The sequence below is a fragment of the Panthera leo genome, chromosome C2 (assembly GCF_018350215.1).
Source record: "Panthera leo isolate Ple1 chromosome C2, P.leo_Ple1_pat1.1, whole genome shotgun sequence".
NCBI lineage: Eukaryota > Metazoa > Chordata > Mammalia > Carnivora > Felidae > Panthera > Panthera leo.
In genome coordinates this window covers 6,281,676-6,298,796 of record NC_056687.1, presented here as the reverse complement: position 1 = coordinate 6,298,796, position 17,121 = coordinate 6,281,676, and the positions used below count along the sequence as shown (strand labels likewise).

The 17,121-nt window shown below is 43.9% G+C and overlaps 1 protein-coding gene across 7 annotated transcripts in view; it reads left to right on the top strand.

Moving 5' to 3' along the window:
• The first annotated feature begins 11,847 nt into the window (after positions 1-11,847).
• LOC122229647 (guided entry of tail-anchored proteins factor 1) overlaps positions 11,848-17,121 on the top strand; it is a 62,112-nt gene continuing 56,838 nt past the window's right edge. For 2 of the 7 annotated variants that reach the window (XR_006207086.1, XM_042954966.1), the window contains exon 1: positions 16,818-17,005. Coding sequence is in view for 3 of the 7 variants with exons in the window: in XM_042954966.1 (XP_042810900.1) it covers positions 16,844-17,005 (162 nt within the window). In the remaining 4 variants the exon portion in view is untranslated. The other 5 variants (XM_042954968.1, XM_042954970.1, XM_042954969.1 and 2 more) reach the window with 5 other exon arrangements.

Sequence of the window (17,121 nt, the reverse complement as noted above, 5' to 3'; positions counted from 1 at the left end):
CATCTGTTCATTTTTGAGAGACAGAGCGTGAGCGGAGGAGGGGCAGAGAGAGAAGGGGACACGGAATCCGAAGCAGGCTTCAGGCTCCGAGCTGTCAGCACAGAACCGCGAGATCGTGAGCTGAGCCAAAGTCGGACGCTTAACGGACTGAGTCCACCCAGGCGCCCCATTAAGTTAAAGATTTGTAAATGGGGAGGGAGATTATCCCAGTTTACCCGTCTGGATCGACTTCAGTCAAGAGGGCCAGAGGAGTGTCAGGGAGGATGTGGCAATGGAAGCAGAGGTTGGAGTGGTGTGATTGTTGGCTTAACCCGAACCAGATAGAAACGGATTGATCCTGAGATGTCCTGGCGTTCGTGCTTTCTTTCCACTTGCTAGTAGAATGATTCAGCTTTCAGCGTTAGTGCTCTTTTTGCGAGCTGTCCAAATGAAGCCGTAGGAGAGATGTTAGTTGTTCAAACTGGGTTGTCTCTGAAGGCCAGGTACTGCCGGTGCTCTTCCACCATGACTGCACAGTCAAGGGCATCCTTCAGTTTTGTTTTGTTTGTTTTTTTGTTTTTGTTTTTTTTTTGGTCGAATTCTTGCCTTACCAGGAATTGGCAATCCTGGTTGGGGGATGTGGTAGTGTAGTGGGGTATTCTGGTAGGGGTGGGGAATAGCGATGCCTCCTGTTCTGCCTGAAAGGCAGTCACTGGGGAGGGAGGCAGGGGGGCAGGAGCTGCTATCACTTCAGGGGGGTTCTCCCTCCCAGTTCATCTAAGTCTCCAGTGAGTAGAGGAGCCAATAGGACCATCTAGTAGCTTTGGATGGTCCAGCTGAAGGCAAAAGAGGTGAGGCAAGCTCCACCCTGTCTTTTGGTTTGGTCAGTTCAGCCTCACCTACGAGCCGAGATGCCATTCCACGGAAAGAGTTTACTTGACTGCTCTCGAGTCGCTTCACTTCACGTTTTTTTTTTTTTTTTATCATTATTATTATTTAAATGTTTATGTTTATTTTTGAGAGAGAGAGTGTGAGCAGGGAGGAGCAGAGAGAGAGGAGGACAGAGGATCTGAAGTGGGCTCTGTGCTGACAGCAGCAAGCCTGGTGTGGGGCTCCAACTCGTGAACTGTGAGATCGTGACCTGAGCCAGAGATGGACGCTCTACCGACTGGGCCACCCAGGTGCCCCAACTTCACGTTTTCTTGAAGCAGAAACGTGTAGTGACGAGAGAAAAACCCTCTGGAGGCCTGATACACGAAGGATGCCATTTCAGATTTCTTTCTAAGTCAATGTGATTATACATAAATCAAACCGAGAGCCTGATTTGTGGTTCCACCACCCATGTGCTGTGCACCTGCTCTGTGAATGGGCAGCCTAAAGGAAAACCATCTTGTCCCCGAGATATCAATCATACTACTCCCTGCATTCCTTGGTCACAAAACTTGTGATTCCTGCCTATATGCTAATCTATAATTTTTGGAGTTTTTACAAGATGTAAAAAGAGAGTATACAACCCTATAAAAACTTCATTCTCCGGAGTACTTCCTTCCCTGTGAAGAGCGTGTTTCCCCAGGAAGCTGCCCTCACTTGGGCTTGAATGAGACTCTTCTTTTCTCTTTAAAATTTTTAAAAAGTGTTGTTCATTCTTCCTCGGCATTTCTTGGTATAGCAGGCAGGATAGCAGAGCAGCTAGCCCGAGAAACGCGTGGGGTCCACCGGGCCTCGTGCTTGGTATCAGCAGGGACCCTGTGTGGCCCTCTGACGTCTCAGCACCTCACAGGTGTATCTGGTGACCTCCCCGCAGGAATATCCAGACCTCCTCGATTTAGGTTGGCAGTACTGACTTTTATTCGAGCTGTTGAGAGTTACTGGTAATATTCTCCACGTGGGAATAATCTAGAGGGGTTGGAGTTATGGGTAGGTTGTTTTAATTTGACATTATACTAATTGATGTTATTCATATAAGGCTTGAGTAGATTTGCTGGCTAGAAACATGAGAGACTGAATCACTCATCTCCGAAGAGAGGGGACTCTTGCTCCTTCTGGCCTAAAGCCACTTTCAGGTGACGGAAAGTCTAGCGGAAGTGGCTGAGGGTATTCCTCAAGTCCCATAGGAATTTCCATCTCATAAAGTAATTAGCGATTGGCTCATCTGGGGATGCACACATAGGGATTGAGCCCCCCCAGTGGTCTTAGACCTCGCTGGGAGAAACCGAGACCCAGAAGAATGTATTATGGCTGTTTGGAAGTGACACTCACAAGAAGCACCCTTTGATCCATCACACTCAACATCCTTAGATTTTGCTCAAGCCTTATACCAAAATGGAAACAAAAATGACTAGGGCATTGTGCTTTATTTTTTTTTTTTAACGTTTATTTATTTTTGAGACAGAGAGAGACAGAGCATGAACAGGGGAGGGGCAGAGAGAGAGGGAGACACAGAATCTGAAACAGGCTCCAGGCTCTGAGCGCTCAGCACAGAGCCCGACCCGGGGCTCGAACTCACAGACCGTGAGATCATGACCTGAGCCGAAGTCGGACGCTTAACCAACCAAGCCACCCAGGCGCCCTGGGCATCGTGCTTTAAAAGTCGAACAGCTAGGGCTCCTGGGTGGCTCAGTCAGTTGAGCTTCCAACTCTTGATTTCGGCTCAGGTCATGATCTCATGGTTCATAGGATCGAGTCCCACGTCAGGCTCTGCACTGGGACTCTCTCCCTCTCTCTCTGCCCCTCCCCCTGCTCTCTCTTTCTCTTTCTCTCTCAAAATAAATAAATAAGCACTAAAAAAAAAAAAAAAAAAAAAAAAAAAGCCGAACAGCTCCCAGAAAACCATCAGGCACCCACAGGAACTCCGGCAGACTATTTGTGGAACACACACAGCGCTCTACTTGCAAGTACTTACTTATGTGGGAAAATTTAACAGAATAACCTGAGTCTCAGATAGTGTTCTTTGATATGTCTAAATTAGTTTTCTTTTCTTCTCTCTTTTCTTTTTAAGATTTTATTTAAGGGGCGCCTGGGTGGCTCAGTGGGTTGAACATCCAACTCTCGATTTTGGCTCAGGTCCTGATCCCAGGGTTGTGGGATCGAGCCCCGAGTCAGACTCCATGGTCTCATGGAGCCTGCTAAAGATTTTTTCTCTCCCTCTGCTCCTCTCCCCTGCTTGCACATTCTCTCTAAAAATAATAAAATAAAATAAAATAAAATAAAATAAAATAAAATAAAATAAAATAAAATAAAAGATTTTATTTAATTTGAAATAATCTCTACAACTAAAGTGGGGCTTGAACTTACAACCCTGAGATCAAGAGTTATATGCTCCATCCACTGAGGCAGCCAGTCACCCCTTAAATTTAGTTTTTTTGTGTGTGCATAACCAGCATAGAGAGAGCTGGTTATAAGACTAAGCAGCCAGAAACTAGGAAGCTATTTGGTTTAGTCGGTGAAGCCCTTGGCTTTGGGGAGCAACCGACACTCAGAGGTATTCTGGGCCTCATGCGGTTTATTTGTTGCTGTAGCTTTTGGCATCTTTGGACAACACCAGCTGTGTTATATTGGAAAATGGGAAATGACCAATTCACGGATCCATAAATTATAATGCTATTTTGCAATTAGATTTACTTTTTTAAAAAAGAAAAGAGTTGGAAATCAGGCTTTCAATGTCCTCTGCACAAATATTAATGAAATGAAGGTTAGATTTTATTTGCATCTTGTTTGTGTACATGTGTGTTATAAAAAATGTGAGATATGTTTTCTACCTCCTGGATGGTCTTGCTAAAATTAATTCATAAAAGAGCTCTATTTAATTGGCTTAAAGGCCAAGTGCTTATAAGAATGAATTGGGCGTTCTAAAACTCAGAAAGATGGAGACTAACCCAAATGTTTTTCAAATTTATGCTATCTGGGAAAATATTCAATATTAAAACTAGTTCAAGTTTTTGGTTTAATTAAAATAGACATGCCTTTAGAGTTATCTGCATTGGGGTGTCTGGATGAATCAGTGGGTTAAGCTTCTGAGTTGGTTCAGGTCATGATCTCATGGTTTGTGAGTTTGAGCCCCGCATTGGGCTCTGTGCTGACAGCTCAGAGACTGGAGCCTGCTTCGGATTCTGTGTCTCCCTGTCTCTCTGCCTTTCCCTGGATCTCACTCTGTCTCCCTCTCTCTCTCAAAAATAAATAAAAACATTTTAAAAAGTTCAAAAAAACCACCATTGTTCTGTGAAGGTTTACTAAATGTCAAATAAGCTTGTGTTATCTTTGTTGCAATTTGGCAGCAGAAAAATGACTTAAAATGATGGTTGATTTTGTCTGTCTCATGAAGTTTTCCCGGGTAACTGTCACAAGCAATTAGGTTAAATAAATAAAAAGGTTTATAGCTTTCAAAATCTTTGGTTACCTGAAACTTTGAAGTTTTGCTAAGTTAAACGACAAATTGGGTTGAATTTATTGGATATCTAAGTCTTTGCCAAATAAGATAGAATACTAAAGCACTGATTACTGAATGTAGGTCCCCTTCTGCCTTCTTAGAAACTGGGGATACTTGGGTCTGTTGGTAAACATACTTTGTGTTTTATTGAAAGTTGTACAATTAAAAAAAAAGTTTCCTAGAAATTCTGAAATGTATTCCTACATTTCTGATCTTAAGTATTCTAGTGTGACCGTTCACAATGGGTTACTACTTAATTTTTACCAGAAATTAAGGTTTCTAAGCATTAAGAATTCTGACAAATGTAATTGAGACTGCTAAAAGTGATAAAGAAGGCAACTCTGTATGTAAGGAAAGTAAGCTGTGTTTTTAACAAGAAAGGTATGAGGAACGGGAATACATTTTGGTTGAGGGAAAGAAAACTAATTTCGTCCTAATATGAGACTGGTTACTTAGAGAGAGAAGGCTTAGGAAAATCTGAATGAAAAAGAAAGTTGCAGGTTTGTGAAATCTTTGGAAAAAGAATTTTATGCATGGTCAGGACCGATGAAGGTTGGAATGAATGAGTTTTAAAAGTAAATTGATATAAAATAGAAATTTGGCCTTTTTCTCGGTTAAAAAGACAAAGCTTTCTTGGATTATTCATCTGCTCTTGATAAGAAATTGTGAACAAAGTTTTTCTTATCTGCCCTCCCTCCCCTCCCCCTTCCCCTGTGCCCAACCATAGTTGCTTTGTTTTGTCTTTATCAGGTCTTTGATTACTTAACAAATTTGAGATCTCTCAATATTAAAAGGAGCTAAGTTTTGCTAACAACTAGGTAACCTTTTGTATTTGCCTTTGGAATCTCTTATTGCCATCTTGGTTAAATAGATAATTAAATATTAAGTAGTATAATGATCTATGATCTTATTTAGGCAGGCACTTTATTTATTTATTTTTCAATATATGAAATTTATTGTCAGATTGGTTTCCATACAACACCCAGTGCTCATCCCAACAGGTGCCCTCCTCAATACCCATCACCCACCCTCCCCTCCCTCCCACCCCCCCATCAACCCTCAGTTTGTTCTCAGTTTTTAAGAGTCTCTTATGCTTTGGCTCTCTCCCACTCTAACCTCTTTTTTTTTTTTTTTTCCCTTCCCCTCCCCCATGGGTTTCTGTTAAGTTTCTCAGGATCCACATAAGAGTGAAAACATATGGTATCTGTCTTTCTCTGTATGGCTTATTTCACTTAGCATCACACTCTCCAGTTCCATCCACGTTGCTACAAAGGGCCATATTTCGTTCTTTCTCATTGCCATGTAGTACTTCATTGTGTATATAAACCACAATTTCTTTATCCATTCATCAGTTGATGGACATTTAGGCTCTTTCCATAATTTGGCTATTGTTGAGAGTGCTGCTATCAACATTGGGGTACAAGTGCCCCTATGCATCAGCCCTCCTGTATCCCTTGGGTAAATTCGAGCAGTGCTATTGCTGGGTCATAGGGTAGGTCTATTTTTAATTTTCTGAGGAACCTCCACACTGTTTTCCAGAGCGGCTGTACCAGTTTGCATTCCCACCAACAGTGCAAGAGGGTTCCCGTTTCTCCACATCCTCGCCAGCATCTATAGTCTCCTGATTTGTTCATTTTGGCCACTCTGACTGGCGTGAGGTGATATCTGAGTGTGGTTTTGATTTGTATTTCCCTGATAAGGAGCAACGTTGAGCATCTTTTCATGTAGGCAGGCACTTTAAAACCTACTGAGGTTTTTAACAAAACTTGCCAAGATTCAAATTGTAAATGAAGTCCTTTTGACTAATTAGAGCTTGCTTATTTGATATGTTAAGTTACATGGGAAGCATTGTCAAACAAATGACAAACTTTCTTAGATTATATTGCAGGGGTAAATGCTGTAACTGTTTCAGAAATTTTATGAAATTTCTAAAATTTTTTTTTAAATTTTTTTAACATCTATTTATTTTTGAGACAGAAAGAGACAGAGCATGAATGGGAGAGTGTCAGAGAGAGAGAGGGAGACACAGAATCCGAAACAGGCTCCAGGCTCTGAGCCGTCAGCACGGAGCCCGACGCAGGGCTCGAACTCATGGACCACGAGATCATGACCTGAGCCGAAGTCGGACGCTTAACCGACTGAGCCACCCAGGCACCCCTCTAAAATTTTAATATGTTCTGGCATATGGTCATCACTTGACATTCTAATTATTGATATGTTGTGAGTCACCAAAACAACTGAATATCCTTGTCAACTGCATTATAATGACCTCTCATCAGATCTTTAACCGTGTCCATTTTCAGTCTTTTTTTGCCGTTTACAGTTATTGTTCTGATGCTCTTGAAAATGTGTTTCATCTTCAAGGAGATTCATGAAAAGGACTTTTTGACAAACACCAGGTTTCTGATGTCCTTGAGTTTATAAAACTAAGCTGAGTAAGAATTTCTAGAACTAGTGGGGAAGCTTCATTCAAACAGAACAAGAATTAGTAATACGGGACTGAATGAATTGAGGAAGATGATTATGGTTTTTATGGCTCTTCTTTGAAACATTACTGGTTCTCTAATATTTGCTCTTCCAGATTTAAGGAAGCCTTTTCTCTTAAGGTATGTATGACTTACAGAAATATGATAAAATACACCTTTGTGAACAAATTTAAAACATTTATCGTTTCTCTCTCCCTGAACTCTCCGAAGTCCAGAAACTCTCAGTGAGTTTTCTTTCTTTCCTGGCAGTTATAATTGTTTGCATAAGTTCAATAAAAATCTGTTCTCCTTGGAACAGGACACCATTAGAAACGTTGGTTATTTTATGAAGGCTTTGACTAGAATGTCATATTTCAAAGAGACATGTATAGAGTCAGATATGACCGGGCAGCTTTAAGGAACTGAGGTTGACTTTATGAAGCATGGAGCCATAAAGCCCCTTGGAAATTGGCCTGAGACCTTGCTTACAGAGTCCCCAGCAGCCTTACCAGATGAGTAAAGAAAGTCACTTCCTGGCAGGTGCAGGAACTTCAGAATATTTTGGGGACCTCAAGAGGATGAATTCACCCAAATCTACAGGTATTGCAGGCGAATCTGAGAGCAAGAATTTAGTTTGGCTTCTGGCCTTGAAACGCTATTAAAAGTTCAACCTAAAATTCCTTATAAAAAAGTTCCAACAAAGCAGATTTTAAAAACCTTGTATGGTCAATCACTATTCTTGCTCTGCTTATGTAAGTAATTAGGCCAAGTTTATTAAAACTGGACTTGTTTTGCACACAAATTAGTATTAATTTGGCTATCTTTGGGGAAAACGAGAGTAAGTATAGAAAGAAAATATTTCAATAACATATCTTTGTAGATACTGGATTTTAATACTATTCATTATAAACTGGACTCAATTCTGATTTCTTCTAGTGTCTGCCAATTCCCAGCCAAAACTCTTCAAACTAACATTTTGATTTTTCTCCCATCTTTCTGACGTGGAATCATTTGAGAACTAAAACTGTCCTTTTCCCTGAAGTCCTGCAAACTGAAAAAATAAATAAATAAATAAACGATGCAAAGAAATCCCTGCAACAGCTCATGAATAGACAAAATCTTTGTGCCTAATTGCTCAATGGGTCACTCAAAGAACATCAGAGACATTTGAGCTACAACGAGGATAAAAAGTAGATAAAACATCAGGGTAGATTGCTTTCCCAAGATTTGGGATCAGGCTTGTATTTCTAGGCTTCATTTTTTAAATAATTAAAAAAAAATTTTTTTTAGAGAGGGAGTGCATGCACATGAGGAGTGGATGGGCAGAGAGAGAGAGAGAGAGAGAGAGAGAGAGAGAGAATCCCAAGCAGGCTCCATGCTCAGCACAGGGTCTGACATGAGGTTCAATCTCACGACTCTGGGATCATAACCTGAGCTGAAATCAAGAGTTGGACACACAATCAACTAAGCCACCCAGGTTCCCCAGCTCTTTTTTTTTTTTTTTTTTAATAAATTGTGATATTAGAAGATAGTAAACCTATTTGTTCGCTTTCACCTCCCCCTTTATTACGTCTTGATAAAACATGATGGTTACCCACTGATTTAACTAACATAACTTCAAATACTACCCTAGTACTTTATTATGATGAGAATTTAGATAAAATGTTCACGACCTCTTGTACATACTCTAGCTTTAGCTTCTGGTGCTTATAAAGTACCTCTTTAGGAAAAGCTTTGCAAGAAGTGCTACCCAACTCAGATTTAACCCACATTATATACAACACTCAACAGATTGACCATTGAATCTCTGTAAAGTTAGATGATAACTTATTAAGAAAGATCCCCAACTACAATGGGAAAAACTTAGCTGCAGCTTGCCCAACATGCCAAAATATCCAATGTACTAAGAAATCATGTTTTTATGGATGGAGAGGCCTAAGACAAAATAATAAAAAACAATGGGCATCTATCAAAAACGCTACTTTGGGAGTGACTTGGTGGGTTCAGTAACCTCCTAAATCTAACTTTGCCATATAACCTAGAAGACTCTGAGGTAACTTTGGGTCAATGGCTTTCTTTTCTTCCTTCCTTCCTTCCTTCCTTCCTTCCTTCCTTCCTTCCTTCCTTCCTTCCTTTTAGTGTTTTATGCACAAGCAGGGGAGGGGCAGAGAGAGAGGGAGACACAGAATCCGAAGCAGGCTCCAGTCTGAGCTGTCAGCACAGAGCCGGATGCGGGACTTGAACTCATAAACACAAGATCATCACCTGAGCTGAAGTCAGACACTTAACCAACTGAGCTACCCAGGCGCCCCAATGGCCTTCTTTATTAACTGCAGAAGCCCACTCAGGGCGCCTGTGTGGCTCAGTTGGTTAAGCATCCAACTTTGGCTCAGATCATGATCTTATGGTTTGTGGGTTCGAGCCCCGTGGGCTCTGTGCTAACAGCTTGGAGCCTAGAGCCTACTTTGGATTCTGTGTTTCCCTCTCTCTCTGCCCCTCCCGGGCTCACACTCTGTCTGTCTGTCTCTCTCTCAAAAATAAATAAATGTTAAAAAAATTTAAAAAATACTTTTGAAAGAAACCCAAAATGCACAGCTCTCCTAATCTGTGGGAAATCATTAAAGACTCCAGTAATTTATATAAGTGTTCAATTATTGCATTGGTACCCAAACTTATGGCCAACTAAACTAATTTCAATGTCATCATAGATATAGAAACTATTGTAAATACCACCAGAGTTCCTCCCATTGGAGGAAGATGTGACTACTTAGGCAATGATTCTTTTTGGATTCCAGTATCTACTGACATCTGTGCATTCAGGAAAAATATATGGTTAGGTCCTAAACAACAACAGAGCCCTGAAATCACTCCAACTGGGCCTATAATGGTTATGCCTCTACAAATTAACATATGGCATCTGGGAAAAGGAAGATTTTGTTGGGAAGGTTTACAAAACACCTCTGTAATACTCCTTGATCTGCTTTGTAACCAGAGTACTTTTCATCACAACTCTACTGCTGTATAGGGTAATACTGACCTTGTATCTCAAATAGAATTGCCTGCTTCTAACAAAAATTAAACTCATATTGATATTGATGATGAAATGTTTTGGGAGATAGCATTACAATCACCACAAGATGTAATATCTATGGAAACTAACTGGCCAGAGAAATTGTTCCATATAATAACAGACAATTTACTTACCATTTAAAACCAATCAGCCCAAACAAATCACAAAGTACAAATAAGTATAGACAAAGGAAATAGATACTCAAATTAATTCAGAATTACAAAGTACCTGTAATGGATTTTTTTTTTTTTTTGATTCTTTTCTTTCTAATTCTGTACCTAGTCCCCATTGGTTGCTTCAAATATTATTAAATTTTTTTTTTAAGTTTATTTATTTTGAGAGAGAGAGAGCACAAGTGGGGGAGGAGCAGAGAGAGAGGGAGAGAGAGAATCTCAAGCAGGTTCCATGCTGCCAGCACAGAGCCTGACGTGGGGCTTGAGCTCAAAAACTTGCAACACCACGACCTGAGCTGAAATCAAGAGTCCGAGGCTTAACCATCTGAGCCATCCAGACACCCCTGCTTCAAGTGTTATTAATTGATTTTTATTGTTATTTCTGTGTTTATGCTATAAATGTTACAAAAGTGCAAAAGCAGCACACATACAATGTTTGCACTACAACTGGATCTTACTAAAAAAAGTGTACATATCTATATATCTATGTATATATATTGTAATATTCCCTATTAAAGGACATACTGTTGGCCCCTGCAACATAGATTCCTAGGTGACTTAAATGGAGCCTAGCATTGAGGGACATGATGGACCCAGGGCAGATAAACAATCACCCTGGCATCAAGGGAGAAAATAATGATCAATGCTTTCTGTTGAAAGATTATTGATCAAAAGGGGGAAATGATGAGAGAAAAACTCTCGAAAGGTCTGATATACAAGGGACGCTATTAGATTTCTTTCTCAGTCAGCATGACTGTGTATAAACTTTGTTCAAACCAAAAGTCTGATTTACGGCCCTCCACCCATGTACTGTACATCTGGGGATGAGTAGCCTGAAGGAAAACCGTCTTAAGATATCAATCAAGACTCCTGCTCCCTGCATTCCTTTGTGATGAAACTCATGATTCCTTCTTATATGCTAATCTGTAACCTCTTGAGCTTGTGCAAGATGTAAAAAAATATAACCTTGTAAAAACTGATTATTCTCCGAACAGTTTCTTCCCTGTGAAGAGCACGTTTCCCAAACAACTGTCCTAACATGGGCTCGAAGAAAACTTTACTTTTAGAGATTCTAAAAGGTTTGTTTATTTTGCAAGGACAGTAGAACCACAGCTCCTTGATTCATTTGATTAGAGTTAATTCTCAAAACCCAACCTTGGCAGAGAGGTGAGCCAAACATCTTTTGCTTTACCTATCATATATAAATGTGAATTGGGATTATTTTGCAGTAAAACCTCATCTTCACCTAAACTTAACGTTATTACGGGCTGACTGTAAGCAGTACCTTCCGATTAAAACTTATTTTTTAGGTATGCAGCTTTGTAAATTGTTTAGATTTCATTGTTTTGTTTTGAAATGTAAACTCAAGGCATTTTACATATAACTACGAAACCTTTCTTTTTAGTCACTTGCTACTACAATTACGATAGTTTTCCATTTACGGAAAGGCTTACTTTAAAATAAATTTATCTAGGAATAAAAGCGAGTCAATTTAAAGAAAGTACTCGTTACGTAAGTGGTTCGCAGCGACAACAAAATTAGAGACGGGAGCAGCCGAATCACCAGAACCGGTAAACCTGCAGCCAGGACACGGTGGGGAGGGTGCAGGAAAACTACGGAAGCCCGAAAGGCCAAGAGGCATGCTGCAAAGCGTTCGCCGGGACCAAGAAGAAAAGAGGACTCCGCCTCCCCGCCAAGTGCGGCGCAGTGCGCAGGCGCGGCGGCGCGTCTCAGAGGTCGCTGCGTTTCATTGCGCAGGCGCCCGCGAGGGCGTGGGCGCCGGCGTGGTCCCCATGGAGTTACCTTAGCGGAGCCGGCAGCTCTAGGAGATTCCGGGATGAGCGCGGCGGAGGCCGACCGCTGGGCGTGGCTGCTGGTGCTCAGCTTCGTGTTTGGGTGCAATGTCCTCAGGATTCTCCTCCCGTCCTTCTCCTCCTTCGTAAGTGACTGTCTGGCCTTCCAGGGGGCCGGTGGGTCTCCGCCGCTGTCCCCGGCGAGCCCGGTGTAGACACATGGGACTCAGACCAACCGCGTGAGGGCCGGAGAAGCGTCTGGTTGGGCTGTTCGCTTTAAGGTTTTTCTTTTTTTCTTCCTTCCTCCCTCCCTCCCTCCCTTCCTTCCTTCCTTCCTTCCTTCCTTCCTTCCGTTGTTAGCGTCTAAAAGTTGCAAGGCTTTACTCCCAAATCCGGATATCTGGATTCTCGGGGAGAAAAAAAAAGAATGACCTGGTAGCACCTGGCCACGTTTTCACGTGGCAGCAGCCCTCAGACTGGGAGTTCTCAGTGCCCCTCTGCCAGCCACGCTTAGTTCCGTTAGCCCCCGGTCCCTGGAGGCATCCAGCAGCCTCGCTGCTGGGGGTCCAGTGCCTGGAGGCCCTGGCCCTTTCGTGCATGCAGTGCCAGAGCGCCAGCTCTGCCAGGTCCCATATGGAAGGATCTCAGGGTGCAGCAGCCCCCGTTCTTGGGGTGAGAGGCAGTGTAGACAGAATCTCGGCACTGTGTGATGCTTCCTGTATTCAAGGGAGCAAAGGGCACTGGAATGCAGCTCTCCGCCGTGCGTTTTGCGTAGGCATGAGTACATAACCTCGGGTCCAGTCGTCACGGCTGCTGTAAAATATGAATGTCATCCCGTCTCCTTTTACTAGCAGAGGAGGAGTCTGACACAGAGGGTCAAGGGGTTGCACTGTGTCATCCGGTTCGGGACTGCGGGGCTGGAGACTGATCTTGGTTTGTGATTCTCCTAGTTTTGTCCCTCTGCCTGTTGGAGCCCGAAGAGAGGTTTGGTGGCAAATTTGATGTCAGGTGTGTGTGGGAAACAGGGAGCTGTTTCCTGGGGAAGGGCGCCCTCTTTATGTCCACAGCGGGAGTGAGGGACTGTCTGACAGAGCTCAGAGACTGGGTGCAAGCATTGGAGCATTATTGCCGGAAACGCAGTTCTGTGCTGATTTAAATTGGTGGTGTACGTGTGTGTGTGCGTGTGTGTGTATCGGGGGGTGGGGGTGGAATTGAAGACTAGGCAGGATTTCCACTTTCTTTCTTTATTCTACCAGCATTCACTGAGTGCCTGTTTTGTGTAAAACTCTGTGCCAGGAGTTTACTACCTGCATTGTCCTAAGGCATACAGAATTCTCTCTAACCCCCCAACCTCCCTTCAGAATCTATCCTGATGCTACCTAGTCCTTAAGGTGATGTCCCAAGTACTTAGCATTGCATAAAAGACCCTTGAAGAGCTGGCCTCTGCCCATCTCTTTTTTTTTTTTTTTAATGTTTATATTAGAGAGAGAGAGAGACACTTGGGGAGCAGGGGAGTGGCAGAGAGAGACAGACACGGAGACAGAATCTGAAGCAGGCTCCAGGCTCTGAGCTGTCAGCACAGAGCCCGATGTGGGGCTCAAATTCACGAACTGTGAGATCACGACCTCAGCCGAAGTTGGACCTCAACCGACTGAGCCACCCAGGCGCCCCTTTTTCCTTTTTTTTTTTTTTTTTAAATTTTTTTTTTCAACGTTTTTTTTTTTTTTATTTTATTTTATTTTTGGGACAGAGAGAGACAGAGCATGAACGGGGGAGGGGCAGAGAGAGAGGGAGACACAGAATCGGAAACAGGCTCCAGGCTCCGAGCCATCAGCCCAGAGCCTGACGCGGGGCTCGAACTCACGGACCGTGAGATCGTGACCTGGCTGAAGTCGGACGCTTAACTGACTGCGCCACCCAGGCGCCCCTCCCCTTTTTCCTTTTAAATAAAAAATTGTGGTACAGTACACGTAACATAAAGTTTACCATTTTATCATTTTTAGGTGTGTAGTTCGATGGCATGAAGTAATCCACATTGTTGTGCAACCATCACCACTATCCATCTAGAATTTTTCCATCCTCCTAAACTGAAACGCTGTCCATTCAGCAGTAAGTCCCTGTCCTCTGTCACCTTGGCCCTGGTAACCACAGTTCTACTTTCTGTCTCTATGAATTTGGCCACTGTGGTTATCTCATGTAGGTGAAATCATGCAGGATTTTCCCTTTTATGCCTGGCTGATTTCATTCAGCATAATGTCTCTAAGGCTCTCTCTGTTGCAGCATGTGCTGGGATTACCTTCTTTCCTTTTTAAGGCTGAATAATATTTCATTGTATGTATAGACCACATTTTGGTTATCCATTCATCTTTTTTTTTAATTTTTTTTTTTTTAATGTTTATTTATTTTTGAGACAGAGAGACAGAGCATGAATGGGGGAGGGGCAGAGAGAGAGGGAGACACAGAACCGGAAGCAAGCTCCAGGCTCTGAGCCATCAGCCCAGAGCCCGACGCGGGGCTCGAACTCACGGACCGCGAGATCGTGACCTGAGCTGAAGTAGGACGCTTAACCGACTGAGCCACCCAGGCGCCCCTATCCATTCATCTTTTGATGGACATTTGAGTTGTCTCCACCTTTTGGCCCTTGTGAATTATGCTGCTGGAACATTGGTGTACAAATACCTGTTAGAGTCTCTGCTTTCAGTACTTTTGGGTAAATACCCAGAAGTGTTATTTCTGGATCATGTGGTAATTCTATTTTCAATTTTCTGAGAAACTGCCAAACTGTTTTCCACAGCCGCTGCACCATTTTGCATCGTCACCATCAATGTACAAGGTTCTAATTTCTCCACTATTTCCAACACTTGCTATTTTCTGTTTTGTTTTGTTTTGATAATAGCCGTCCTCAATGGATGTGAGGTGGCATCTGACTGTGGTTTTGATTTGCATTTTCCTAATGATTAGTGATGTTGAACATCATTTTATATGCTTATTGGCCATCTGTATACCTTCTTTGGAGAAATGTCGATTCAAGTCTTTTGTCCCCTTTAAATATATATGTATGTATTTTAATGTTTATTTATTTTTGAGAAAGAGCGTGAGGCAGGGAGGGGCAGAGAGAGAGGGAGACACAGAATCCGAAGCAGGCTCCAGGCTCCGAGCCGTCAGCACAGAGCCCGACATGGGGCTCAAACTCACGAGCTGTGAGATCATGACCTGAGCCCAAGTCGGACGCTTAACTGACTGAGCCACCCAGGCGCCCCTGTTCCCCTTTTTAATGCAGCTGTCCCTAAGGGAAGGGCATCCTCTGTAGGCCCACAGCAGGGAGTGAATGGTTTTTTGTTTGTTTGTTTTTTGTTCATTTGGTTTTTTGTTGAGTGAGGAGCTGTTTGTATATTGTGGATTAAACTACTTCTTAGGTATATGATTTGTACATATTTTCTTCCATTCTGGGGGTTGCTTGCCCATCTTCCTTGGAGTATCTCCTGGATTCTTATGTACCCCATCCCATCTCTTGTGGGAGCCATATGAAACTAACCTAAATTGCTCAAAGAGGCTGTGTTGGCTTTGTGCTCCTCTATGAATCGTTCGTAATTTCCCATTAGCAGAGGGGGAGAGAGGAGTGTTTGTTTCGGGTGTGGCAGCAGCTGTAAGGAAGATCTGTCATCATCTCGGGCTCCTTAACTAAGCTTCCACCAAACCCGTGCTCTGCAGCTAGTGCACACTCACTAAAGGTTGTCGCTGCAGTCTAGTTGTGCCTGAGGCTTGCACCCGTGGATGTTCATCGTTTAGATGAAAGAGCCCTGGGTTTGCCTTTGGACTTGTGTTCACATTCTGTGCCGCTTCCCACAGGAAGTACAGCCTCTCTAACCTCAATCCAGTTAGCTTTCTTAAACCCGTTTCCCCTTGGTTGTAGCGCTATTTGCCAGGGTTGTGAGCCAGGCTCAAAGGATGATGTATAGTTATCGCATCAGAGTACAGCCCTTATTTTCCGTGTTCAGAACAGGGAAGAGTAATGAAGACATTGTACAGCCTGGTGGCTGGGTTTGTGGCGAGGGTCAGTGTAAAGCTGTAAGGCATGCTTTGGTCCTGGGTCGGGTAAAATGCTGTTCTTTCACGACACTTAGAGGCTGCCCATTACAGGCCCTCCCGAGGAGAATCAGAAAGCTTAATTGGGAATGGGCCATATCCTCGTCCTTCCAATTATGGCCTTCCCTACAGTGTTTCGGAAGCATTTCCCACCCAGCCAGAAGCAGAGGAGGGGCACGCCGTCCCATTAGTCGGGTAGGCTGGTTGAGGCCCTATAATCTCTTAAGTATCACAAGTCCTCTGCCTAGCAAAGCCTGGCCAGGTCCTGGCAGGGGATCTCAGCTCAATACTGGGGCGGAGGAGGGGCCTGGATGAGGATACCCAGTCCCTGGTGTTGACTTGGCTGGCATTTCCTCAGAGTTCTTTCCCGTCTTCAAGCTGGTCACAGGACGTATGGATGACAGAGCCTAGTTCCTATAGTAGGCGATCCAGGACTTTGTTCAGCCAAAGGCAGAGGAAGAGGTGGACAAAGGTGCCCCCTCGAGCGCCCACTCTGCGCGGGTGTCGGGAGGCGCGCTGCGCAGGCGCCTCAAGCCTGAAGAGGGCATTGGGCCGAGTGAACGTCCCAGCGAGCTGCGTGCACTGCGCAAGCGCCCCGGGAACGACGGTGAGGGGCGGGGTGTAGGGAGGTGCAGTGCGCAGGCGCCCCAGGACTGACGCGGCAGAGGGCGGGGTGTAGGGAGGCGCACTGCGCAGACGCCCCAGGATTGACGCGGCCGAGGGTGGGCTCAGCGCTGGCGTGAGCAACCCCTCCTTCACGGGTCCTCGCTTTGCTGACCCTAGACGCGGGCACAGCGCAGGCTGTCCGCCTGGGACTTGGTTTGTGGGGCCGACTGCCGTTTTTATAATTGATGATTTTGGATTTGCCTTCATTTTCTGCTTTAAAAAGTGGCCGCCTCCGTTTTCCTATAGGGGCCCAGGCTACTGAGACGAGGGGCAGACACTGCAGGAACTGCCACTGTAGGTGCCTTCCTGGGACCCTCCTCTCCCTTTCCAAGGAGCATGGTCACCTAGTGAGTTCCTGTTGCAGACCAGGCGTGAGGATGACCCCCAAGTAGTAGTTGTGGGGGCACTGGGGGTTGGGTGCGCAGGTGCGGCCTTGTGAATGGGGTCGTCCACGAGCGGGGGA